The following is a 13,019-nucleotide window of genomic DNA, read 5'->3' on the forward strand; positions in this document are numbered from 1 at the left end:
TTTATGATTTGAGGATCGACCTCACAGCATCGAGATCTGGTATCGGAGGTGTGGGTATCTCGGTATCGCTGCACATGACCGGTGGCAGCAAGGTTACAAGCGGGCGGTGGGAAAGCGGCGGCATGAGAAAAGAGGACTAATGAGTGTTTGGGGTCAGGACTTGAGCGTGGCCAACAGAGCGCGTTACGTAACGGCGTCCGCTGAGAGGGCAGCTTTGACACCAGGTGACCTCTCCCCGGTAACTCGAGCCAAGTGGAGAAATAATCACCTCCATAACAAACTCACATTGTACGCAATCACTAAAGAAGTGGATGGTGTAAGGACACGCCACAAACATTACGTGTAAGGACACGTAACGCACTTTTGCTCGCACTAAGTCCATCATTTTTACTCATTGATTGTTTTTTTTTTATTTAAATCATTCTTTCAGTTATTGTTGTAACACACAGCAGACATGAAACATGACATTTACCACTTGTTGCAAATTACACACCCTTAGTTCCGTTTATAAGAATAATATGTGCTTTCAAGTAGAGATGTCTGATAATGGCTTTTTTGCCGATATCCGATATTCCGATATTGTCCAACTCTTAATTACCGATTCCGATGTCAACCGATACAGTGGTGGAATGAACACATTATTATGCCTAATTTTGTTGTGATGCCCCGCTGGATGCATTAAACAATGTAACAAGGTTTACCAAAATAAATCAACTCAAGTTATGGAAAAAAATGCCAACATGGCACTGCCATATTTATTACTGAAGTCACAAAGTGCATTATTTTTTTAAACATGCCTCAAAACAGCAGCTTGGAATTTGGGACATGCTCTGAGAGAGCATGAGGAGGTTGAGGTGGGCGGGGTTGGTTAGGAGGTAGCGGGGGGTGTATATTGTAGCGTCCCGGAAAAGTTAGTGCTGCAAGGGGTTCTGGGTATTTGTTTTGTTGTGTTTATGTTGTGTTACGGTGCGGATGTTCTCCCGAAATGTGTTTGTCATTCTTGTTTGGTGTGGGTTCACAGTGTGGCGCATATTTGTAACAGTGTTAAAGTTGTTTATACGGTCACCCTCAGTGTGACCTGTATGGCTGTTGACCAAGTATGCCTTGCATCCACTTGTGTGTGTGAAAAGACGTAAATATTATGTGATTGGGCCGACACGCAAAGGCAGTGCCTTTAAGGTTTATTGGCGCTCTGTACTTCTCCCTACGTCCGTGTACACAGCGGCGTTTTAAAAAGTCATACATTTTACTTTTTGAAACCGATACCGATAATTTCCGATATCACATTTTAAAGCAATTATCGGACATCTCTAGTCTTAAGCAAAGAAAAATCAATAAATTAGCCACAGGGTTCAAAGTAGCAGCTAATGGTCTGGAATTTACTGTAGTAGTAAACTCACAAAAGGGGAGTTTAACAGAAGAAAATGTTCATAAAGTTGATCTTTGAAGAGCCAAATCTCCTTTTTAAACAACTTGCTCACAAAGTACCTCAGTTTTTTTTTAAAAAACAAAAAAACTAAAAGCGCCACAAACATGTTATTTTTTATGACGAAACTTGTTTTGGAGTAGAAATGAGACTTGCATGTCGTGTTCAATGTCAGAGCTTCCATTTCGTCTTCTCCCTCAACCAAAATTCACACACAGTCAAAATGACCCCGCCAAAAAAAATTCCCTTTTTATTTCGGCACCAACATCTGTTTCATGTCAGCGATAGAAGAGGTTTTTACCGCCATAACAATATTCCCCAGCCTCCTCAGACAGACCGCTCTGTGTCGGGGGTGACTCACGTGCCCACAGAAACCCCGCCTAGTCGGTCCACGTCTGTGTTGTTCTTCCACATGACAACGGCCCTGAAATAACCTCGCGCTCACGAAAGCAGAGCTCGGACCTGCTGGGGAGATCTGGGCATCAGGTGCTCGGGGTCCTTGTAGGCGTTGGCCGGGCTGCTCAGCGCCGAGTGGACCTCCCCGTAGGCCCGGCACACCAGCTCCGTGGCCTGGGAGAAGATCTGGTCCCTGTGGGGGAAGAACATATGACATGTTTTATTGTTTACGGTTAGCTTGTATGACATTTTATTTACACATACTCTGGCAAAAATAGCTTTTTATTAGGGCTGTAACGGTACACAAAAATTTCGGTTCGGTACGTACCTCGGTTTAGAGGTCACGGTTCGGTTCATTTTCGGTACAGTAAGAAAACGACAAAATATACATTTTTTGGTTATTTATTTACCAAATTTGTAAACAATGGCATACCATACATATAAACACAGGGTCCATTGCCAGGGTTAATGTGGTCCACATATATAAAATAAAAACTAAATAAGATAAGGCTCAGAATGGTTTCTTAACAAAACCTTTCTACATATAAAGTGCTTTTTTTCATTGATTGATTGAGACTTTTATTAGTAGATTGCACAGTACAGTACATATTCCGTACAATTGACCACTAAATGGTAACACCCCAATAAGTTTTTCAACTTGTTTAAGTCGGGGTCCACGTTAATCAACATTAAACTGCCTCAAGTTGTTGCTCAGATTAAATAAAATGACAAAACTTGTCTTCTACATATAAAAAGTGCAACATTAAACAGTTTCAAGTAGGGATGTCCGATAATGGCTTTTTGCCGATATCCGATATTCCGATATTGTCCAACTCTTTAATTACCGATACCGATATCAACCGATACATGCAGTCGTGGAATTAACACATTATTATGCCTAATTTGGACAACCATGTATGGTGAAGATAAGGTACTTTTTTAAAAAAATAATAAAATAAGATAACTAAATCAAAAACATTTTCTAGAATAAAAAAGAAAGTAAAACAATATAAAAACAGTTACATAGAAACTAGTAATTAATGAAAATGAGTAAAATTAACTGTTAAAGGTTAGTACTATTAGTGGACCAGCAGCACGCACAATCATGTGTGCTTACGGACTGTATCCCTTGCAGACTGTATTGATATATATTGATATATAATGTAGGAACCAGAATATTGATAACAGAAAGAAATGGGTGGAGGGAGGTTTTTTGGGTTGGTGCACTAATTGTAAGTGTATCTTGTGTTTTTTATGTTGATTTAATAAAAAAACAAAAAAGAAAAAAAAAAGAAGAAAAAAAACGATACAGATAATAAAAAACCGATACCGATAATTTCCGATATTACATTTTAACGCATTTATCGGCAGGCCGATATTATCGGACATCCCTAGTTTCAAGTCAACTCAGCCTCAGATTAACTTCCCCCCCCCCCCCCCCCCCCAGCCTGGCTAACTTGGCAGTAAGAGGATATATGGGCTCATTGTTCTTCCACCATAGAAGTGGGTCAAAATCTGGTTTTTAATGCAATATGGACTTAAATCTGCTGCTATAAAAACATTTGTTATTGCTTTAGCCCTGCCTGACTCGCCGAGGAGAGGCTGCTTCAATGCGGTGGTGACGCTTCAAATGGGTTAGCATGTTTGACGTGTTGTCAGAAGCAGCTGCTGAACAATGTCGGCAAACCTCCGTCCTCCATTGTTGTATCGCACCGAAGTGTTCCCAAACGGGAGATCTTAACGAGGCAGGATGGTCTTCCAGCTCTGGCTTTTACATGTTGTAGTAGCCCGGTCGTTGCTAGCATGCCGTGTGTTGTGCCTCGGTGTGCATTGTTTACACAACGCTACTTAATATGTCCGTGTGGAAACTCGTTCGGTACACCTCCGAACCGAACCCCCGTACCGAAACGGTTCAATACAAATACACCAGTGGTTCTTAACCTGGGTTCGATCGAACCCTAGGGATTCGGTGAGTCGGCCTCAGGGGTTCGGCGGAGGTCAAAACACACCCGACTCATCGTGTAAATACAAACTTCTCCCTATCGGCGTATTACGGATACGACAACAGCTGACTGATTTGCAGGTGTGTAATTTGTTGTGAGTTAATGCACTGTGTTGGTTTTGTTGTTTGAACAAGGTGATGTTCATGCACGCTTCAGTTTGTGCACCAGTAAAACAACATGGTAACACTTTAGTATGGGGAACATATTCACCATTAATTAGTTGCTTATTAACATGCAAATTAGTAACATATTGGCTCTTAACTAGTCATTATTAAGTACTTATTAATGCCTTATTCGGCATGGCCTTAATAACCCTAACCCTGGCCCTAACCCTAACCCAATAACTCTAAATTAAGTCTTTGTTACTTAGAATATGTTCCCCATACTAAAGTGTTACCAAAAACATATAACTTTGTCTTGAATTTGAAAAAAAACATTTTATTTTTCGCTAAAGAAGGGTTCAGTGAATGCGCATATGAAACTGGTGGGGTTCGGTACCTCCAACAAGGTTAAGAACCACTGAAATACACGTACCGTTACACCCCTTACTTTTTACTCATGTTTGTTAAATGAATGTTGTGTTTTTTGTCATTATTTGTTATAATAATTGTAATAGCTTGTGTTAACTTGACACAGAAATGACAAGCTAGCTGCTTTGCGACACAACTTCATCGGTGACGACTCGGCTTGCAGAGGGCTTGTCCGGGGGGGCTTTGGTTCATAACCTTGCCATTCAGTATGCACATTTCTTGGTTTGTGTGCGGCTGTGGCGCATTTTCTGCGCGTTAATCGTGCGTCAAAAAAAAGAATAGTGCCAATAAAGTAAATTAGCGGTAACTCATTATTATCGTGTTAAAGTCTGCAGGCTATAGAGCGTTTTCTATTGGGGCTCCAGTACTCTGGAATGCCCTCCCCGGTTACAGTTAGAGATGCTACCGCAGTAGAATAATAATAATAATAATAATAATAATAATAATTAGAGATGTCCGATAATGTCTTTTTTGCCGATATTCCGATATTGTCCAACTCTTAATTACAGATTCCGATATCAACCGATACCGATATATACAGTCATGGAATTAACACATTATTATGCCTAATTTTCTTGTGATGCCCCGCTGGATGCATTAAACAATGTAACTTTACCATGAATTGATTAACGTGGACCCTGACATAAACAAGTTGAAAAACGTATTCAGGTGTTACCATTTCACAATTGCACAAAACCGCACGCACAACAATCACTTTACTTACCACTGTAATTACCGGACTACACTACTCTTCATTCAATGACTGTAAATAATGTAAAAACAAGAGTATAAAGAAGTCATACTGTTCCATTACCTCTGTTCATACTACTGTCACTACTCAACTGCCAAAAGAACTGTAGACACCTTTACTATTTATTACTTCCTATACTGTATATACTGTTATACTATTTGATATTGCACTGGTACTGTATGTGACTACTGCACTTTTACTTCTACCATAACTACTGGGACTTATTGTGCAACTTATTGTCTTGTAATTAATGTACATCAGAGCTATTCAAATTGTTGTATTTTTTGTATTTAGTGTATTAGATTCAGCAACTAGTGTTTGGATCCCACTGTACGCAATATCTGAAGAGCCTGGAAAAAAGCATTTCACTGTGGTGTACTCTGCATCTGACCAATAAAACCCTTGAACCTTAAAACAAGAGATGGATGGACATGAAGGCGACAGAAAATATATTTCTGGCAAAAATCCAAACTTTGTGTAAATATTTTGACAAATATGGGACTATTATTCAGGCAAAGTAGAGCAGGCAGCAGCTCTCACCTTCTCGTACTTTCTGTAACATCCGGGAAGAAATGATGTCAGCCATTTTGAAAAATGTCTAAATTATAATCTACGTGAAGGAGCCCAGACTGTTCACAATGTTTCACGAGGGAAACCTTACAATGTATTAAATCCATAAACTGTTATAAAATGGAGTGATGGTGAGTTATTGTGATGTAGAGAAATGCCATATTTCCACCAATTGTTCATATTTTGAAAAGCAAATGAAATATAATCTTAGAGAAAAATTTAATTTGAAACATTTGTACGCACGTACAACACTTAAGACCTTCTGTATATCAGTATGTGGAAATAAATTATGGAATGGATTACGCAAACAAAAATCAAACAATATACTAATATAATCCACTTCAAGAAACTCTTCAAACTACAAAGTACAAAAGAGAAGAACCATGATTAACATTCTGAATTCATTTCATCCATCCATTCATTTTCTAGATCATCTTATTTATCTCACCATATGAAATATAACTTACTTCACTAATTTGTATTTTTTAATTTGTAATGTTATTACTTATGGAGTATATGGTAAATAAAAAGTGAACAAAAGTTTTAGCAACCGCTATGTAAAGGAAAATGGGTCGGATTAAATAAGATCTGCTTCTTCCTACTCCCTTTTTGAACATGTTGAATAGAGAAACTGGAAATTGTGATGTATCATGTTGTATGCATGCCTGCATAATGTATCATGTTGTATGCATGCATGTTTGATGTATCATGTTGTATGCATGCATGTTTGATGTATCATGTTGTATGCACGCATGTGTGATGTATCATGTTGTATGCATGCATGCATAATGTATCATGTTGTATGCACGCATGTTTGATGTATCATGTTGTATGCATGCATGCATAATGTATCATGTTGTATGCATGCATGCATAATGTATCATGTTGTATGCATGCATGTTTGATGTATCATGTTGTATGCACGCATGTTTGATGTATCATGTTGTATGCACGCATGTGTGATGTATCATGTTGTATGCACGCATGTGTGATGTATCATGTTGTATGCATGCATGCATAATGTATCATGTTGTATGCATGCATGTTTGATGTATCATGTTGTATGCATGCATGTTTGATGTATCATGTTGTATGCACGCATGTGTGATGTATCATGTTGTATGCACGCATGCATAATGTATCATGTTGTATGCATGCATGTTTGATGTATCATGTTGTATGCATGCATGTTTGATGTATCATGTTGTATGCACGCATGTGTGATGTATCATGTTGTATGCACGCATGTGTGATGTATCATGTTGTATGCACGCATGTGTGATGTATCATGTTGTATGCACGCGTGTGTGATGTATCATGTTGTATGCACGCGTGTGTGATGTATCATGTTGTATGCATGCATATGTGATGTATCATGTTGTATGCACGCATGTGTGATGTATCATGTTGTATGCACGCATGTGTGATGTATCATGTTGTATGCACGCATGTGTGATGTATCATGTTGTATGCACGCATGTGTGATGTATCATGTTGTATGCACGCATGTGTGATGTATCATGTTGTGTGCACGCATGTGTGATGTATCATGTTGTATGCACGCATGTGTGATGCATCATGTTGTATGTACGCATGTGTGATGCATCATGTTGTATGCACGCATGTGTGATGCATCATGTTGTATGCACGCATGTGTGATGCATCATGTTGTATGCACGCATGTGTGATGCATCATGTTGTATGCACGCATGTGTGATGTATCATGTTGTATGCATGCATGTGTGATGTATCATGTTGTATGCATGCATGTGTGATGTATCATGTTGTATGCATGCATGTGTGATGTATCATGTTGTATGCATGCATGTGTGATGTATCATGTTGTATGCATGCATGTGTGATGTATCATGTTGTATGCATGCGTGTGTGATGTATCATGTTGTATGCATGCATGTTCCAAGTAAACACAAACTCAACTCAACTCAAAATGTAGATTCTCCTCTTAGACACGTGTAATAAAGGTGTTTGATGTTTATAGGCTCCAGCAGCCCCCGCGACCCCGTAAGGGACAAGCGGTAGAAAATGAATGTATGGATGGATTAGCGCTGCATACAACATTATGTCACTATTGGTCCCACCTTTATGTTAAAAACAAGTTAAAGTCTTGTCCAGATGTTTACTGACGTATAATATTCATGTTTGAACAACTCCTACAGCAAATGACTACCAAAAAGCGGTATCGGCCCTAAAAAAACATATCGGTCGATCCCAAATTGGAAGTGATTCCTGTATTGGAGTCGCAGGGAAGGGTTAGGGTTAGGTTTTAGGTATGGTGATGTGTGCTGCTGCTTTAGGTGCCCACAAGAGGGTTGCAAAACCCCGGGAACAACGGCTGGTTTCCTCTCCATCACCAAAATACGGGAAACTGTGTAAAAATAGGCCCTGAAATTACATCACTTGGCACGTTTGCCGGGTTGCTGCTTGTTCTCACGCCCTTAGGCGTTTGGGGCCCTTGTCCCGGGAGTGCTGAAGCCGACTCGGGGCTCCAGGACCCCGGAGACACCCGTCCCTCCCACCCCCGTGGCCAGTTTTAAGGAAAATGGTCAAAAATACACACCAAACTTTGCCCTTTCAGTGGCCTGTTATCCACCTAACTTGGTCCGGGTTTTTGTCTTATTATGGGAGAGGGTCAGCTCCTACCCACTCCAATGTTCAAGCCTTTTGTCCTGGTCCACTAAAACACTGTTTTTCAACCACTGTGCCGCGGCCGTGAGATACAGTCTGGTGTGCCGTGGGAGATTATGTAATTTCAACTATTTGGGTTAGAAATATTTTATGCAAACTAGTAATTATAATCTGCAAATACAGTGCCGTTGTTGAGTGTCTGTGCTGTCTAGAGCTCAGCAGAGTAAGCATGTTATACTCTTCCATATTAGTAGGTGGCAGCAGGTAGCTAATTGCTTTGTAAACGTATCTAATGCTTAAACCAAAAATAAACAAAAGGTGAATGCCCCTAAGAAAAGGCATTGAAGCTTAGGGATGTCTATGGAAAACAAAACTAAAACGGAACTGGCTACAAAGTGAACAAAAACAGAATGCTGGACGACAGCAAAGACTTCCAGCAAGTGGAGCAGACGGCGTCCACAAAGTACATCCGTACACGACATGACAATCAACAATGTCCACACAAAGAAGGATAGCGTCCGCACAACTGAAATAGTCTTGATTGCTAAAACAAAGCAGGTGCGGGAACAGCGCTCAAAGGAAGACATGGAACTGCTACAGGAAAATACCAACAAAACAGGAAAAGCCACTAAAATATGAGCGCAACACACTACACACATGCAGGAAAACACCATCAAACTCCAAATAAGTCCCGGCGTGATGTGACAGGTAGTGGCAGTGCTTTGAGACAAGAGGTTATGGTTTGAATTCAAATCAAACACTTGCCAGAATGACTTTTTACTGTCAAAATCGACTACTTTCACGTACAAACATCTTTAAATGATGATATTCACTACTATTGTAATTGTTAATTGTTGTTATATGGTATTCTGACTAAACTAAACTAAACTACTGAGTTAAAGGCCTACTGAAACCCACTACTACCGACCACGCAGTCTGATAGTTTATATATCAATGATGAAATCTTAACATTATAACACATGCCAATACGGCCGGGTTAACTTATAAAGTGACATTTTAAATTTGCCGCTAAACTTCCGGTTCGAAACGCCTCTGAGGATGACGTATGCGCGTGACGTAGACCGGCGAACACGGGTATGCCTTCCACATTGAAGCCAATACGAAAAAGCTCTGTTTTCATTTCATAATTCCACAGTATTCTGGACATCTGTGTTCGTGAATCTGTTTCAATCATGTTCATTGCATTATGGAGAAGGAAGCTGAGCAAGCAAAGAAGAAAGTTGTCGGTGCGAAATGGACGTATTTTTCGAACGTAGTCAGCCACAACAGTACACAGCCGGCGCTTCTTTGTTTACATTCCCGGAAGATGCAGTCAAGATGGAAGAACTCGGATAACAGAGACTCTAACCAGGAGGACTTTTGACTTCGATACACAGACGCCTGTAGAGAACTGGGACAACACAGACTCTTACCAGGATTACTTTGATTTGGATGACAAAGACGCAGACGTGCTACTGTGAGTATGCAGCTTTGGCTTCTAAACATTTGATCGCTTGACCGTATGTGCGCAACTTTTATTTGCGTATGTACGTAACTTTTTTTAAATATATAAGCTTTATGAACCTTGGGTTAGGTGAACGGTCTTTTGGGCTGAGTGATTGTGTGTGTTGATCAGGTGTTTGAATTGTATTGGCGTGTTCTATGGAGCTAGGAGCTAGCATAGGAGCTAGGAGCTAGCATAACAAACACGCAGGTGTTTTTATGCAGGATTAATTTGTGGCATATTAAATATAAGCCTGGTTGTGTTGTGGCTAATAGAGTATATATATGTCTTGTGTTTATTTACTGTTGTAGTCATTCCCAGCTGAATATCAGGTACCGTGAGTATGCAGCCTTGGCTGCTAAACATTTGAGAGCTTGACCGTATGTGCGCGTCACGTACGTAACTTTTTAAAAATATATAAGCTTTATGAACCTTGGGTTAGGTGAACGGTCTTTTGGGCTGAGTGATTGTGTGTGCTGATCAGGTGTTTGAATTGTATTGGCGTGTTCTATGGAGCTAGGAGCTAGCAGAGGAGCTAGGAGCTAGCGTAACAAACACGCAGGTGTTTTTATGCAGGATTAATTTGTGGCATATTAAATATAAGCCTGGTTGTGTTGTGGTTAATAGAGTATATATATGTCTTGTGTTTATTTACTGTTGTAGTCATTCCCAGCTGAATATCAGGTCACCCCCGGCTCTCACAGCATCTTCCCTATCTGAATAGCTTCAACTCCCCACTAGTCCTTCACTTGCACTTTACTCATCCACAAATCTTTCATCCTCGCTCAAATTAATGGGGAAATTGTCGCTTTCTCGGTCCGAATCTCTCTCACTTCATGCGGCCATCATTGTAAACAATAGGGAACTTTGCGTATATGTTCAACTGACTACGTCACGCTACTTCCGGTAGGGGCAAGCCTTTTTTTTATCAGATACCAAAAGTTGCAATCTTTATCGTCGTTGTTCTATACTAAATCCTTTCAGCAAAAATATGGCAATATCGCGAAATGATCAAGTATGACACATAGAATAGATCTGCTATCCCCGTTTAAATAAAAAAAATTCATTTCAGTAGGCCTTTAAATTTTTTTAATGTTTTCTGCTGGTGGTGTGCCTCTACATTTTTTCAATGAAAAAAATGTGCCTTGGCTCAAAAAAGGTTGAAAAACACTGCACAAGTCCTGGTGCTCTAAAATTGTGACACTTAGAAAGAAATCCAGAGTTTTTTTCCTTGCGGAAGACAACCACTAGGTGCACTTTTTAATTGGTCCACAGAGAACATGATCGGCGTGTACGCTAACGTGACAACTATAAAAAAGAACATTTCTGTTATTAGTGTGTTCCCCCGGCAAAGACACGAGCGCTATAGGGAGAGTGTGTGTGTGTGTGTGTGTGCGCGTGTGGGGGGGGTGGAATGATTTCAGGGAACGGACAGGAGTGAGAAATGGACCAGAAGCTAATTAATGGCGTCCTGCCCATTAGTCCTTTGGCGTCCATTAATAGAGAACATTAACCTGAGGTACAGAGTGCTCCTGACTTCCCAGTAAACGTGACTCACGGCACACGGCAGCTGGACGGAGCTAAAAGCATCTGCGCGCTCTCGTCACGGAGGCAAACACCGAGCACCGACCGCTCAGTCGCCGCCGTCCGCGCAAAAGCGAGCTGCTGCCACGTTTGGCCGAGTGCTTCGCTGCATCGGAGAGCTAATGAGGGTCGTAAGGTCAACGCTCTGCCGCTATTCTTAGTATCAGGGCGACTCACTTGATGGCGGCGCTGAGCAGGAAGTTGAGCTGCGGCATCACCAGGCTGTCAGCCGACGACAGGTAACGGTCAAACTGCACCTGTTTGTTCACGATGGAGGATCACGCACACACAAACACACACACACACAGGTCATAGAATAGAATAGTTTGTATGTATCTATATATATATATATATATATATATATATATATATATATATATCTATATATATATATATATATATATATATATATATATATATATATAGATAGATATATATATATATATATATAGATATATATATCAGAGTTTCCCACACATTCATTTATTTGTGGCGGCCCGCCACGAAAGAATTACGTCCGCCACAAATAAAAAAAAAATTTTTTTTTAATTTTAAAATAAAAAAACAACATATATATATATTTTTTTTGTTTGTTTGTTTTTTGTCCTCTCCAGCTTCTCAGGCAAATCATATAGTTAAAGTAGATGCCCATATCGGCTGTTCAGATTTACTTTACAAAAGAGAAGTGTAGGATACTTCTCTTGTTGCCTTTTTTGTATTTGACTTTATTAAATGTATTTATATTAGAAACACAACATGTGTATATAACAAAGGGTGTAAAGTCTGCAGGCAGTAGGAAACACATGGTTAAGTGTAGAGAGTAAAACTGATGGCAGTCTAAAGTTCAAGATTTTTGGAGCTCTTTGTTCAGTGGATCAGGGGCCGTACTTATCAAGCTTCTTAGAGTGCCATTTTACACTTAAGTCCTGAGAATTTGCGAAATTTAGTCCTACTCTCAAACTTAAGAATAAAAGCTTTTTATCAACGTTCTTAAGTCTAAGAATCACTCCTACTCTCCACGATATTTAAGAGACCTTCAGAGGTGTCTTAAGTGGTTAGGAGTTGCCAGCAGGGGATGGCACTGAGGCGAGAGAGACGTGCTGCGAACGTTCAGGGAACGGAACAATGTTGTTGTTTTTTTGATGACGAGCAGCTGATCAAACGGTGTCGTTTAGACAGAGCGGATATTATTTTTGTCACAGATTTAATACTTTTTGATTCCTTGTTGATTTCTGCATGTGGCTGCAGTGGGCTAGTATATATAGAGCCACCCACACCAGTTTCAAATTAGTTGCCTAATTAATGAATTGGAAAGAAAATGTTATGACAGTAGCGTGTGTGTGGCCGTGAGGTGAGTGACATCAGTGAGTGTGTGGGCGATAGAAGAGAGGGAGCGGTAGCGTGAGTGCCGGCGGGGACTAGTTTGTTTTGTATTATTTTGTTGTTTATTGTCAAAATATACACTCCCATTGTCCACTTAAATATTTCCAAGATATTTCTTTATTCTTAGACAACGGATTCCCTTCCGTGATTGGTCATTTCTATGGACACAGAAATGACGTCACCTAAAATTGCGTTTACGGCACATAGTAATGTCGTAATTCAGCTC

The 13,019-nt window shown here is 40.1% G+C and overlaps 1 protein-coding gene across 1 annotated transcript in view; it reads right to left on the minus strand.

Moving 5' to 3' along the window:
• Window positions 1–1,650: 1,650 nt before the first annotated feature.
• cog6 (component of oligomeric golgi complex 6) overlaps window positions 1,651–13,019 on the minus strand; it is a 78,250-nt gene continuing 66,881 nt past the window's right edge. The window contains exons 18-19 of the mRNA XM_062060888.1: window positions 11,588–11,667; window positions 1,651–2,015 (exon numbers count right to left, since the gene is read on the minus strand). Of these exons, the coding sequence (XP_061916872.1) occupies window positions 1,868–2,015; window positions 11,588–11,667 (228 nt within the window). The 3' untranslated portion in view covers window positions 1,651–1,867. The remainder of the gene's footprint in view (window positions 2,016–11,587; window positions 11,668–13,019) is intronic.

This window comes from Entelurus aequoreus, linkage group LG10 (genome assembly GCF_033978785.1).
Source record: "Entelurus aequoreus isolate RoL-2023_Sb linkage group LG10, RoL_Eaeq_v1.1, whole genome shotgun sequence".
NCBI classification, from domain to species: domain Eukaryota; kingdom Metazoa; phylum Chordata; class Actinopteri; order Syngnathiformes; family Syngnathidae; genus Entelurus; species Entelurus aequoreus.